The 14,879-nt window shown below is 34.7% G+C and overlaps 2 protein-coding genes across 5 annotated transcripts in view; both read left to right on the top strand.

Annotated features, from left to right (window-relative positions):
• LOC145734245 (methylglyoxal reductase DkgA-like) overlaps window positions 1–14,879 on the top strand; it is a 50,434-nt gene that overhangs the window by 34,938 nt on the left and 617 nt on the right. For 2 of the 4 annotated variants that reach the window (XM_081987513.1, XM_081987514.1), the window contains exons 2-4: window positions 13,870–13,950; window positions 14,399–14,506; window positions 14,556–14,830. In XM_081987513.1, coding sequence (XP_081843639.1) covers window positions 13,881–13,950; window positions 14,399–14,506; window positions 14,556–14,830 — 453 coding nt within the window. In that variant the 5' untranslated portion in view covers window positions 13,870–13,880. Of the gene's footprint in view, window positions 1–9,847; window positions 9,894–13,501; window positions 13,725–13,869; window positions 13,951–14,398; window positions 14,507–14,555; window positions 14,831–14,879 lie in introns of those variants that run through there. The other 2 variants (XM_081987512.1, XM_081987511.1) reach the window with 2 other exon arrangements.
• LOC145734227 (uncharacterized) lies at window positions 10,933–13,366 on the top strand. Its single transcript, XM_081987479.1, has one exon. The coding sequence runs from the start codon at window positions 11,032–11,034 to the stop codon at window positions 13,306–13,308; it is 2,277 nt and encodes a 758-aa protein (XP_081843605.1). The 5' UTR covers window positions 10,933–11,031; the 3' UTR covers window positions 13,309–13,366.

The raw sequence follows: 14,879 nt of genomic DNA, 5'->3' as shown, positions 1-14,879 counted from the left end.
TTGATTTTAACAAGGTTTCGATCTTATTCGACCGTTGAAGTCTCCCAGTCTTTTAGGAGTTTTAAGCCAAAACCTTCAGTCCTTGTTTTCTTGTATCTTGTTAACATGTTATTGCACTTTTCTGACTTACTTCGATGAGATTTACATGATTATTCCACTCACCAATGGTAACGTTAAAGAAAAAAAAAAGAAATTGGGTCTTGTTAACTTTAGGTATCCACCAATTTTGAGTTTCTTTTTTTAACAGGTAGATTATGGCTTATAAAGTATAGAAAACAAATAAAATTTGCAGAAAATACAAAAAAAAATTCGGAAAACGGGGATAAAATGAAAATTATATTTACATAATTAATAACTTTAACTTTGAAAACTGCAGCTTTTAAATACTGAAATGATGCTTGGCAACCTAAACTAACCTGTCTGTCCTGTTAGTATAGGAAGCAAATATTGTTTATTTTGTCATTTTTGTTTATTATTTGAAATAACTGAAAAACGTTTTCAATTTCCACTGCGCACATGCACACGCACCACGTGTAGAAAAAGGTAAACAAAGATAAACAAAATATGCTTTTAACCTTATAATTGAAATTTTCATACTTTTTTGTTCTGTTATTTTATTCGTATAAATTCACTTTTTTAATAAAAACCATTGATTTCATTAACCGTCACTCGGGTAAGCATAGGTTCACCTAGTATTTTTTTATTATACAGGGTGGTCCAGTTTTAAGTGTCAATAATTCACCATTTGATAGCTAATCAAAAAATAAGTTGACTTGCATTATGTCATTTTTCTGAAAAACTGGAAACTGGCATTCAAGAACTAAATAAAGTCCGGAAATCAAGACAAAGATTGTATTGTGCATGAAACTCATTTTTTACAACTAAAAATAATATAAAAGTTGACTTTTAATGCTAGAACTGACTTTACTAGGACTAAAGAGCCCAAAAGTATATTTTCAACACTTTAATTGGTGTGCAACTCAATTTTCTGGACTGGACAACAAGTATAGAAGTAAATTAAATTTTCGGACATTTTATTTCTAAAAATTAGTTCTCAAGACTATTATTGTAGCATTTGGTACCAACATTTTTTACTTTTATTACTGAAGAAACTTGACTTTTGGAAATAGTCTTAAACTCGATTTTTCAGTCTTAAAAAGCACTAAAAACAGTCTGAATTTCTTAGAGATGCTACAATTTATTGCACCTATGATTGTAGAAGTCAATTTAATAGTGAAGAAGCTTGAAATAACATTTTCAAGACTATGGTCAGTGGACAAACTAGCTTTTAGGCCTGATAAGTCAAAAACTTTGTAAAGATAGTCTTGAAACTCGATTTGAGGCACTGAAAACAGCCTTAAAACACTAAAAACAGTCTAGTTTATTAAGAAATACCCGAATTTTTAGCACTGAGGTGTCTAGAAGTCGATTTAATAGTGACAAAGCTTCGAATGCCATTTTAAGTCTATGAAGAATGTAAAAATTGTTTTTTAAGTTTGCTATGTCAGTAACTTGGTGAAGATAGTCTTGAAACTCGATTTTCCAAGCTGAAAGCAGTTTTGAAGCACTAAAAATAGTCCAGAATTCGGAGAAAATGAAAAGCAAAGTAAAAAGCACGAAAAGTTCGTTTTCAAGACAATTTTCATGAATCTAATGTCAATGTCCTGCATCTAAGACTATTTTCAAGACTAAAATATTGAAATTTGTCTTCAAATTATGAAAACTTACTTCAAATGCAAATTTTAAGCTTCTGATGTCACTTTTCATTAGTTCAGTCACATTTTGGGGTTCAAGTCAATTTTTAAGGTTTAAATGTATGATTTTGTAGTAACAAATTCTTGAAAAAGTAGTTTTTATGTCTACAAGTCAATTTTTAGTATTAAAGTATCTCGATTTGCATGAAAACTGGTTACAAACACAATTTTTAAGCTTCTGAAATGTTTATCTTTTCTAATTAAATTTTCAAAACTAAAGTCTTTTAGTTTGTCTGGAAACTATGAAAACTGGCTACAATAATATTTTTTAAACTTCTTAAGTGAATTTTCCGTTTCCAAGACAATTTTTAAGTTGGGTTAGATTAGTTTTGGGTCTTTGACCGTAATAACGTGTAATAAAGTGCTTGTTCCAAATTTGATCAATATTGCACCAACGGTCTGACAGTTATGACAAAAAACCGATTTTTTAAACAGAAATTTGAAGGACTGTATTTTCCTTCGGAAGCACTTTTCAGGAACTTATTTTGTAATTGGCTATGGATCGGTGAATTATTGACATTTAAAACCGGACCACCCTGTATTTAAAAATAGACTTTGATTACTTTATGCGATTGGCCACTAGGTGGCCATAGATAACCCTGAATTCAATTCGAATTGAATACTACATGAAAACGTGGTCACAGGGTGGTTCGTTCTGTAACAGTTTTAATAGGAACCATTTTATTTCACCTTGTATATCAGTTTAAGATATGATAGAAAAAATAACCAATTTGGTCCTTACATTGTAGCAAAACCAGTCCACTGTGGTAAATCGCCATAATAAAATATACTATATATCCAGTCGTTAGTTAAAACGACGACGGTACCGAAGGCCTTAAAGAAAAAATGTGCCAATAAAAGACATTCCACCGTTTCTGAAAGCGACTACATTTATTTAATCGTTCGTACTGTCGGAATCATTTAACCTGACGTGACAAATATAATAAGATAAAGGTTTAATTAATTAAACACTCATTACTGCACGGGAACGGCCAGATATCGTGGGTACTGGTTCGGTTCTGCTCCTCTTGCCGTTTACGGCAAATTCGATGAAGACGTAAAATACCACATTACCAACGGTCTTCAGCTTGACTATTAGTTGACTTCTTCTCTGGCCTACTTGTTAGTCTTAAGAAAACCGATCATCAACCGCCTGAAGATAGTAGAGTAGGCTGGCATTAGTATAAATGATCCCCTCTTCTCAACGGGCCAGGTGCTGCGCGCATGTTGCTGCGTGTGTGGTCCAAGGCGGAGAATTCGAACTTGCACGGTCGTTGGTTGTTGGTTGGGCAACCCGAAGCAAGGTTGAAGAAGACGCGTGCCACTGCTGCGTGTGTGGTCAAAACAAGACAGAAAATCCGATTTTTCAGTGGTTATCCACACATTTAAAAAGTAGTAAAAAAAGACCATCAGTAATAGTAATTGAACCTTCATGGAGTAAAATAAAATATTGCCAAAATTGCACTTTTTGCAAAAATAGTAATTTTTCTGATAAAATGTCTCTTTGTTGACAAAAAGTAAACAAAGAGACATTTTTTATTTTTAACACATACTATGACATAACTTGTTTTTAATTGCGATACTACGTGTGAGACTAGATAATATGTGTGTGTTTCGGTAGTCAGTTTTGAAAATGCCACCTTCTTAATACACTTTACAACTATCAAGGGACCCAGTGAAACATTCTGAAGGAACTAGAGTTTGTCGAACAGAAAAGGATGCCTTTTCTAATAGAAAACACTGTCACAATGAAACAGCCCATATATTTACTTACTCCCAAGAAGAGTTTTTACAAGAACACTACAAAAACCAAGTTTATTCAAGCCAGTGGTTCTCAAAGAAACATGGATATAGAGTAAAGGTGTATTTAGCAAAAGCTGACAAGGTGATTTACCTAATACTATAAAAAAGACTCTGGTAGAGGTATTAATAAGCTGCTAATACTAAATAGCTTATGTTTCAGGTACCTTTATTTGCTTAATCTGGAGTTTGCTTATCATGCTTTGAAAGGGTCCAAATTTAAAAAGTTCCATTATCAATTGCTCTAAAAGACTCTAAACAAAAGGTGTTTGAAGCTATGGTTATAATGGTGTTGTCAAAATCCATGTGCAGAGTGTTGAAAAAATAAATTTCTAATAAGTTTCAGGTAATATTAGAAAGATACAAGTTACTTAATACATTGATCAAATGCCATTATTTTGCAGAATTAGCCCTTATAAATTTTGCCGTATCTTCTCTGACTATAAGGCTAGAAACAGATGGTGTTAAATACTTTTCCATCAGATTCTTCTCATCATCAGACCAAGTTTCTTTTTTATCTAAGAAGTCTAGTTTTCTTCATAAACAATCATAAAATTAGATAATTTCTTTAACTGAGGTACCTACCTGCTCTTACAATAAATTGAACTGAAATTGAAAAAACATGTTAAATAAATCACACAACAAAACCAAATTGATATGTATTTAATGCTGGGTAAATTTACAAAAGGAAATAAATAAGCAATCTATATCACAAAACCAAGAAGCAAGTTCTTAAAACACCAACAATTCTGTTATAAGTTAAAACACTGCTTTCCTTTCTTGCAAATTTTATGGAATAATTCTTGAAACGTTGGTATTGGGCTGTTAATGACTCGTTTGAATGCACCTATCTGTGATGTTCTTTCCAGATAATTTAAATTGAATGTGGTTGTTGTTCCCAAGCCAAAGTTTGATTGGAACTTTCCGCCTTTGTTAACCACCAAATGTTGCAAGTTTTCCAGTTTGGTGAAGAAAAATCTTAAATTCTACGAAGGTCTCGCAATAACAACACTAATTAATAAACTTAAACAACCCTAAATTAAGTTTTTATTTCTTCTGTTTGTGTTTTTCAACTTTTTAAAATTTCTAACCTCAAAATGTTTAGCCTACTGTCAGTTGGGACTATGCTCTATGTTGCCAGATCTTCCACGAGCAGATGTGAACCTGGTGTATTGTTGGTTGCAGTAATAAACGGACCAATGAATTATACAGATTTCGAATGCATTTATTGCATGTTTTTTTTCAAAACAATATAGTTTTGTCATTTTCATTTATAATTGCTTAATGAAAGATACATATTGTGAGGTTTAAAGGAGGAATTTGTCAATACGGCAACGTCCAAACAGGTGATTAAAAAGATGGATAGCCTAGTTTGTAATAAACGACGTGCGTAAATTTCAATATGGCGGAGCACTTGATGACGTAACCGCCACAGGAAAAAAAAATGAACCATAGTTTGTGATTGCTGATTTTTTTGAGCAATCACAAAGTACGAACAACATCACAAAAAATATAAATATAGGAGGTAACGTGTAAATTCATTAATTAAATCAATACCGTACGGTTACGAAACAAAACACATGCACAAGATCAAAAATCCGAAATCCGAGCCAAACTATCAGCATCAAGTGTCATCCGTTGGTGCCCAAGAAAAAAACAAATGACCCCTGTAAAACTCTTCTGAATGATCATAATTAATTAACCTTGAAAGGTATTCTCTTACAGCTTTCATTCAGATAAGTCTGAAATTTTCGAGTCATTTTTTAAACTGGGGCTTCAGTCAATGTCCGCGGTTAACCACCACAATAACTTTTCTGATTTAAGAGTTGCGGTTAGCGTTTTAGTAGCGGTTTCAACGTTGGTCATGTCATTGATTTAGCGTTTCTGACTGGTGTGTATATGCAGAACGTCCAAATATGATATTATAATGAATCATCGGCCGCCATGATCTAAATTCAGTCCCATTATGTGCGGATTATAACTGCATAAATCTCTGCTCCTAGGTGCCCATTATACGGCACGGCGAACAAAAGAAAGAATAATGTAATATTCGCATTCACACAACAGTGCGGTACTGCATTATTTACCGGCGACCTGGTCATAAATAATAAAATAAGCTCTCAGAACTTTCAGATCGCATCTTTAAACACCCGCAATGCAACCAGCCCGACCATTGCGTACCCTTTTCTACCGTTATTTGATTCAACGTTGTCAGATCGTCCAATAATCCATCATTTTTGGGCACAACTTTGAATCACCTTGTACAGGGTCTTTCTAACCCTGAAGTTACAGGAACTTGTCCGAAATGTCAAAATTTCACATTTAAAAACTGATCTTTTTCTGGTTTTTAGGAAAATTGGAGGTACAGTTACTTTCTGATGTTGGACCTTTTGTGTCTTGGAAAAAGTCCCAAAAAAAGTGGTAATTAACCTAAAAAAAATTGAAAAAAACAAGGGTACCCTTTGAAGTTTTCGGAAAAATTTTGAAAATTGACTTTGATTTCCCAAAAATATTTGAATTAATGGTGTGGAGTGTGAGGTGAACAGTACCAATGGTCTGAAAACTGTCAAAAATGCACTACTTTCAAGTTCTCTTCTAAAATGGCGCCGCTTAGAGCAAAACGGACACCATATTCGTATTCTCCAGGCCGGAATTAATTAAAAAGATAACTCTGATTGATCAAAGTCCCTGTCAGTATAGTAGACCATTGAAAGTTTTAATTTGGACCAGATTCCTCTAAAAAATCCTAAATAACTCGCTTATAGTTGAAACATTCTGTATACACATATTCTATACCTAATTAAAGATGGACAATAAATAGAGCTATCACGTGACGTTGACAGGACCAGGCTCTATAGCACAGTTTGGTTGCTAGAGGGCGTCAAAGTCGCTTTTCGTAGTTTTTATGATGTAAATGTGGTGTGGACTGTCATTTGTCAAAATTCCAGTTTGTAAGAGTGAAAGTGTTCAAATTACTAAGTGATTGTATGTATTTCATGTGAATAACTGATCCCAGAAACAGTACTAAAATATTTTGGTTGAGTTGAACTGACTGACTGTTTTCGGTCCATCTTCGCCAGGATTGGTACCACTGGACACGGCTTTAATAAATACGCGACTATAAGCCCCTGTCATTAACCACTTGAAATAAATAGTACCAATTTTACACCAATTAAAAGGTAAGTGATGTACGTGCTTGCCGAGGAATTTTTTTGCGGCAAACAGGGCCGTTGGCGACGTGTCGAATGGCTTTCGCAATCGTAAAAGGAACTCGGGAATAATTCCATATACAGGGTAAGTGGTTGTTGGGAAAAAAACTAAGGACATCTCATTGGCGTTACAATTGTATTGATCGTTTATTACGTCTATTGTAAACGGGTGTGTGTGGGAAATTGTTCGAGCTGTCCAACTAGACCAACACAGTCAGCGAAGATTGAAGAGAGCTTAATCTAGACCACACACGCATAGTAGGCGCGCCGCAAACGTCGATTGGTTGGTTGGTTAGACCAGTTTCGACCAATCAACGAGCAGCTTTCTTCTCCGCCTCGGACCACACACGCAGCAACCTGCGCGCAGCACTGCTTCAGGCTCTTATTCGATAAGTCTTTTATTTTCATTATTCCACAGAAAGAGTGGGATGTTTAATACTGAAAAACGAAAAAAATGATGAACAAAAGAAATATCTTATGAGTGAAAACACGTGACTTTTCTAATGTCAAACTTTTTAAACTAAACTAAGCGTATCCTGTATCTGTATAAGATTTTAATAATTTAGTGTCAGTGTTTACAATATCTGTCTCATTTTAACTCATTCCGATAAAACAAGATGGCCTATGTTACTACAGCTTAAAACCCATGTTAATCACGTGAACTGACAGCTGAAATTAACAGCTTTTTTAATGGATGATAACGGATACAAAATCGTTCATTAATGAGTCCCATTATCGCATGATTTTTCAATTGTTTTACTTTAATGCACGATTTTATCAAAGGCAACCAAATAGGTCTCATAGTATAGTTCCATTCTACTTTATTTGTAACAGAGAGAAATAGACGCATATTATTCAGTTGACATTCACCATTAACGACAGAACTGTCACTGTCATTGTCAAGGGTGTCTATGATTTCGGTTTGCCATATTGCCTATACAACTGACAATTAGTTTTTTTCAAACTTTTTAGAATAATAAACATTTATTATTAACTACAGTCGACGGAAAAATGTTGTAACTAACTGTTATATTAATGAGCGTTTAATAATCTCAATTTAATTGGCACAGCACAACAATTTCATTAATACACTCGTTGGTTAAATAACTATTATCATTCTGTGATGCACATAATTACTTGTTTATATTTGGTGGCAAAACTGTGTTGTTTTTGATTGTTTTGCTTTTCGGTCCGTCAAAAAGGATACTTTTTGCAAATTTAAATTAGTTGAATTATTATTAACGTGGATTTGTGAATAGTGGGCAACATGATTATCGCCACTGATTTTCTGACAGTGCCAACGAGAGCATTCGGCAACATGGCATCAGTTTGTTTTTTAATGATAACAAAGGACGGAAACATATTAATTGACAATTGACATTGACAGTGCTTCAGTTGTTTACTAATTTGACAAGACTCACGAGAGTGAGGTTAAGTTGGTAAAAAGCAAAATATAGGTAAACAAGAGCGGAAAAATTAAATTAGTTGTTAGTTACTAGTAAAATTACTTTATTTGAATTGTGCAGGCTGGTGTTGGTAGTGATTCTGGACTGTGTGTGTTATTTGATGGTAAACCTGCAAAGTAAGGTAAGCAACAAGTCACATGAAACATCTATCAGCCACTGTTCGCTCTTCACTGACTTGTTTAGACATTTTCAGTTACCAAAAATATCAAAATATGAAATACAAATTCAACTCACACAAAATAATGACCGAATCGATAAATTTAAGTTGTAACGGGAATAGTTTGAAGAAACTGTCAACAAACAACCAAAATTATGAATTTTAAATGGCGTTGGGGACAGCACCAACGCCGAATTTTCTCGAATTTTAACGATTGGTTAAAGAACTCAAAATTCCGTCTCGATCAGTTCACAACTATTAGACAAGGAACGACAATTATTACGTCACTTTTAGATAAGCAATTACGTCAAAACTGTCAAAATATTCACCATGAAACTATAAAATCCATGCGATCTTGTTGGGCTTGTTCTGTTCTGTTGCTAATCATCCTAATTAATTTTGTTAGAAGAAAAGAGAGCCCTTCAACCACTAAACTAAATGGTGGCAACTATAAAATTAAAGAAAAAATCATCTAACAATCTTAATAGACCGCTAAAAAGCGGTAATTATCATACCAATTAAAAACAAACCTCAATGTACTAATTATCAGTTCGTTAAACTAATTTAATTGTGGCTATTAAAATTCCGGGTGAGCGGACGTCATAGACTGACAAATTATCCACCAATAAAGTTAACGCAAGGCGCGAATGGTGCCGATTTAGAAGCGAGCAGAACCGATCACTGCGTGATGCGCGTGCCGCTGCGTGTGTGGTCTTTTCATGTTAAATTTGATTCCAGTGGCGGCACTTACTTCAATTTAAATAGTTTGAGGTTCTAAACAAATCATGTCGTTGGCCTAGAACATTAATTGGATAATGGTCGATGGCATACCTATTTTAGATTTGTCTTTCTCTGGCGGCAACGTTGCACCAGGTATAAGCCCGATGGATGTGTAGTTATGAACTCCAGGACGTCGCGAGTAGGCCGTGTCGAGCGATTCCTGCTGAGAGGGACACGGTATTAATATTCTGACTAGTCACCGAGCTATTCGAGAGAACGATCGTTCGGAAAGTGTTTGTTCTCAAGTTACGATTGGTCCAAAATGATACTAATGATACGACAGGTCTGGTTTTGATAGGCAATTAATGTCGACGTGTAGATTTTGAAGGTGTGATAGTTTTTTCCTGGAATAGTGGGGCTCGCCGTCTGATAGGTGTCGGTAGCCTTTGCTTGTTCTGCTGGCGCGCAGCTGGTAAACTAATACAGAAGTTGGAGTTGCAGACCGCTTTTTTTGCAACTGCATAGGTCAGCTAATAAATAATGGCATACGAACACGTAGGGAAGGTAATTTTACCTGCAATTTGTTGGCGGCAAAAGGCTGGCATCCCGTTTATTCGCTCGAGACGCATTCTGTGCGCATTCCAATAGACAATTTACACGATGGCAGGATCCCATTACTCGGCATATAAGTTTTTTGCCGGCAAAAAGCTGACGGCGATTCTATAATGTGCCATTGAGACATGAAGCCAAAGCTAAATGCTCAGCTGGGAGTTTTTAGTCTTACATGGTAAGTATAAGCTGCTTAACTTCGTATATTGTCTGGACAAACTGCTTAAAGCGTTAATAAGAGTACATTTACTTAATATAACTGCGCCGACCATTTCTTTTATTACTTCCATACACTCATCATCGACACGTTTAAGCACCAGCTCGTCTAAACCAAACTTGCTTAACGCACGGACATTAAAGCCTCAATAAAATATCAGGTTTCTCATCACCATAATTTGTTATTAAGCTGTTCATCTGTAAATCAAGTGTAAACAAATCTAATATGTTGAAACGTCTTTTTGGGCGCAGCTTTTAAAATAAATTGGTGGACCGTTAACAGGAATTTGGACGTCAGACACTTGCCGACATTAAGGTTAAACAAAATTAAAATATTTCCCAGAGACGATCATATTTCCCATTAAATATTTGAGAGTTTGATTGGTGTTATTCTTTATTGCTTACGTTCAAAAGTAACCACAAATCAAAAAACTGCACAACCTTCTTGGTGCCACCACTGGATACACAAAAACAAGCTCAAATCAGTCAAATCGCCTCTGTCTATCTTGAAAAGACCACACACGCAGCGGCACGCGCATCGCACACCCATGGTCCACCATAATCGGTTTGACTCGACTTGTAATCGGAATATTTCGCTCTTTGTCTCACGCTTATTGGTGGGAATTTCTCAGTTTATGAATAAAAAGGATCCGGCCACCCAGGCTTAAGTGGGATATGAGTGGTCAGGATTTTAATGGCCTTAATTAAATTAGTTTGGTAATTAGTGCAAAGTTGATTGGTGATAAAGGCTCTTCTAAAATCGTTAGATGTTTTGATTTTTATTGTATTACTTTTTTTTTGCAAATTTCTTTACTGTTTCATTTACAACTGTGTCTTTTTGGCAAATTTTCATTCAGCTAGATTCATTTCAAAAAGTTGATTGAAAAATTAAAGAATAATGTTATTAAGATTAGTCACTGAAAAGCCCTTAAATACACAAAAGAAGAAGAATTACCATTATGCTAACTTCACTTCTATCGGACAATTTACTGACAGTTGACAGTATAACCTAACCTAACTTTTTTGTTTACAATATCGTGTGTTTTGAGTCGTTAGTTTATTGTGTTATTTTAATTATTTTAACTGTTTTAAACCAAGCCATGATCCCGAATCTAAAACTTTTAGACTCTTTCAAACTGACCGGTCATTTAAACGCAAATTTTGCGTGCGAACTGAGTCCCGACGATCGTATTTTCGTGATTTGTGAATCAAGTTTGTACGTTCTAACCTTAAGGCCGGATTTAAGCAGTACTTTTCCTCAATATTCGTACCAGAAAGTCGTTATAGAGCCTTCCACGTATGCACTGTGCGCCCACATCGACCTAGACATCAACAGTTTTATTCATGACCTGCCAAAAGATGTTCTGTACGAAGCTACAGCTCGAATGGATTTGTCTCACAATCTACAAAGTGCGGCCCCTTTCACTGTTAGTCAGATTCAAGCCCAGTGGTCTGAGTCAAATATGGTGGATAAGGCATTCAGTATGTTGGGGGTGTTGACAAGTTTGTACACTCTGGATATTTATGTTAGAAGAACTAGTGAAGTTGGTTTGACTGAATACAAAAGTATGTTGAATTTGACTAAAGCAATTTTAGACAGACGGAAAGGTGAGTTTGTTTACAGCACTAAACTGCCACCAATACAAAAAATGAGAGAGCTCAAAAAAAGAGTTGAATACATTAGTCCAATAACCTTCACTTGGGGCCATACTTTTCAAATCAATGGAGATAATTGTACAGTGGTTTTTATAGGTCACTTCAACGGTGAGATTAGTATTTGGAAAATTCATAGTATGTTATCATGTGAGCAGGAAATAAACGAGGAGTTCCTTGTTAGATACTCTACAAAATTAGGTGACATATCCACACTGTACTGGCATAGAACAGAACAGTTTGGAGGAGTTTTATGTGCTGGTGACTGTAGTGGCAAAATATCTGTGTTTAGGATTACAAATTTAGAACAACAGTGTTGTGTGGAGAGTGAAGTTCAACTTTATTTAGATACTGACTGTAAAGTTGATAGAATTGCTGTAACATCACTAGGAGATTCCACTATTCTACTAGCTGTAAAACAATCTAATTTATTGTTTTTTGGAATAGATGTTGTGGGGAAAGTGTTTGATTTGAGAGTATACAATGTTGGTAATTTTTACATCACCGGTATTACTCTGCAAGAAGCAACAATTAAGGTTTTAACTTTTATGGGAATTTTCAAACTGTTGAAAGTTTCAATACAAAGTGGAAAAATACTAGTTTCTGAACAAACAATTCCAGTCAAGCATGAGTTTGCAGACTGTAGGACTCATGGTCTCATTGAGTCAAATAATAAAGTGTTTTATGGTATTCTAACACATCCTTCACACTTTAAAAACGCTTATCAAGGCAAAAAATTTGCTACTTTTTGCTTCTTTCATGACATTAATTTAAATCCTCTTAAGTTGTTGCTTGATAATAAAAGTAGCAGTTTGAGAACTTTCTGGGACTGCTTAGAGACTTTAAGGCTAGTTTGTTTGAAGGAACAGAGATTTCCATGGTTGGGAATTAAACCTGATTTAGATCTGGACTCTTGTTCTGTAACAGAACTGAAAACCCTTAGACTAATTGCAAAAATATCAGAATCTGTCTTTGTAATCATTAAAAGAGTGTATTCCTATGATATTAAACCTTACATTCTGTTACATTATTTAGTGGATATCAAAGTGATTTTACAGCGATTAGCTTTAGTTTTTGCAGAAAAAGACAAGGGTAAAAAGTTGAGTGTGTTCCAAATGCAAAGCATTGATTTACAGGTGTTATACCTTAAAGAACTTGTAAGAAATGGGGTTTTACTAAAAGCACAAGTAGGAAAAAGTTTTATAAGTGAATTAACCCATATTCTAAGTATTGCAAATGAACTAGAGTATCCAGATATGGTTAGATGTAATTATTGTGGAGAAAAATTAATTGGCGCCACATGTTTACCACCTCACGCGGATAGTCGTTGCACTTTTACATCAATGCCAATTCTGCTTACCCCAGCTTTTAAGTGTTTACTTTGTAACAGTTTAGCTCATAAGGATATTGAAAACTATGCAGAGTTAGTAATCTGCCCTTATTGTGATTACCCTATGGAAAGAATTTGTGTAGAAAAAACAGTAACAGAGATGGAACTGACTGAAATAACGTCAGAATGTGCTTATGATTGTATTCAAGATATTTCCGAAACTCTAGCTGAATTGTGTACAAGTATAGATAATACGGAGGATTCTAGTGAGGGTGTAGTCTATGTTAGTGATGATGATGTTGATTGCAGTGAAAAGGAAATTAAGGAACTGTATTTTAAGACTAGAGACATGAAACTGGATTTTAGTGAGAGTATTTTAAACGGAAATGAGTGAGTTTTATTGTTGCTGTATGGAATTGTGTATATTTGTAATGAGTAAAGTATTTTTATTATTTTGATGTTTTTATTTGTCCAATGTAGAAATGTGGCTAACATTAACTTTACCAGTCACTGCTAGATAGCGCTTGTGTTTTGTTCAGCTGGTTTTTAAATAGTTAAGCCAAGGAAAGAATTAAAGAAGAATGTTGAGTTTTTTAGGTTATAAAATACTTAATTTGTTTATTTTTTGGTTTATCTAATTTTTCCCTAGTTAACAGGTTTTAAAGTGTATGTCTACATTATCCAGTGCTTATCAATTTAGTTTAATGAATAAATTGATAATACTATTCAATTTAGTTAAGAAAATACGTTGATATTAAAGCATTATGAGTTTTAAGATGCACAGTGGGGACCTCATCCCTCTTTTAGGGTGTAAGTACTTACTTTTATATTTTTTTTTGTAGCTTAGCTAGAGTTGTACCCTAATTTTGTCTGCTGAATCACTTAAGTATGCATAGACCAATGATTCCTCAAAATGTTTTGGCTTTGTAACTTTACAATGTTTTTCTATTTTCAGTTGGAACCTACATGATTGACGGCTATGAACAAACCAGGGATGTACTTGACAATGCTTTACGGGTTGGATATAGGCTTTTTGGTAAGTACATTTTGAAATCATCTTTAGTTTGAGTTTAGGCACGATTTTTTACTGTCCTGATGTAGGTAGTTAGCTAAATTTAATTCTATAACAGGGTTCGCTGATTTTGCTATGAGCCTTTTTTGTTATTAGAATTACACCCATTAAGGCAAAATAGATTGTAAGCATAAAAATAATAATCAAGCATCCAATTTTCCAACTTAAAAACAATGTTGTCAAATGTCAAATGCTAGAAAATTTGCATGTAAGGCGTAAATGGCTTATTGTATTAAGACCGATTGTGACGTCACAGTGGATGCTTATATTCTTTTTCTTTTATAAGCGGTTATGTATTTTTATACATTTCTTGTGTATGTATTTGTTGCAGTCATCAAAAAATTGTTAGTTCTTTACCATTTTACTTGACATTTCACAGAAAAAATGCACTGTTGACTTTTGTTTGTTTCAGACACGGCAAAAATGTATCAAAACGAAATTGACATAGGCAGAGCCCTTAAAGTGTTACTACCTCAGCACAATTTAGAACGAAAGGACGTTTTTATCACTACCAAGCTATGTAAGTGGTTCAGATTTTAAAAACTGCAAAAATACATGATTTTGTTTAGTACCCAGCGATCACGGCGAAAAAGCGTACAACGCAATCAAAGAATCGTTACGCAAACTGGACTGCGAGTACATAGACCTGTATTTAATCCATTGGCCAGGAGCTTACGGCGTTAGCAGTTCAAAAGTGCCGAAACTGCGAGCAGAAAGCTGGAAACAAATGGTTAAAGCCCAGAAAGAAGGGTTGGTAAGAAACATTGGAGTTTCCAACTACACCGTTAAACATTTGAAGGAACTGTTTGACAATCCTCATGGTGTTTTACCCGCAGTGAACCAGGTAAGTGTTAATATTTGCAATAAAGAAAATTGCTATAAACGCGTTGGAA

The sequence above is a fragment of the Ips typographus genome, linkage group LG9 (genome assembly GCF_016097725.1).
Source record: "Ips typographus isolate SLU linkage group LG9, UJ_Ityp_2.0, whole genome shotgun sequence".
Lineage (NCBI taxonomy): Eukaryota > Metazoa > Arthropoda > Insecta > Coleoptera > Curculionidae > Ips > Ips typographus.
This window is presented reverse-complemented; position numbering and strand designations above follow the sequence as displayed.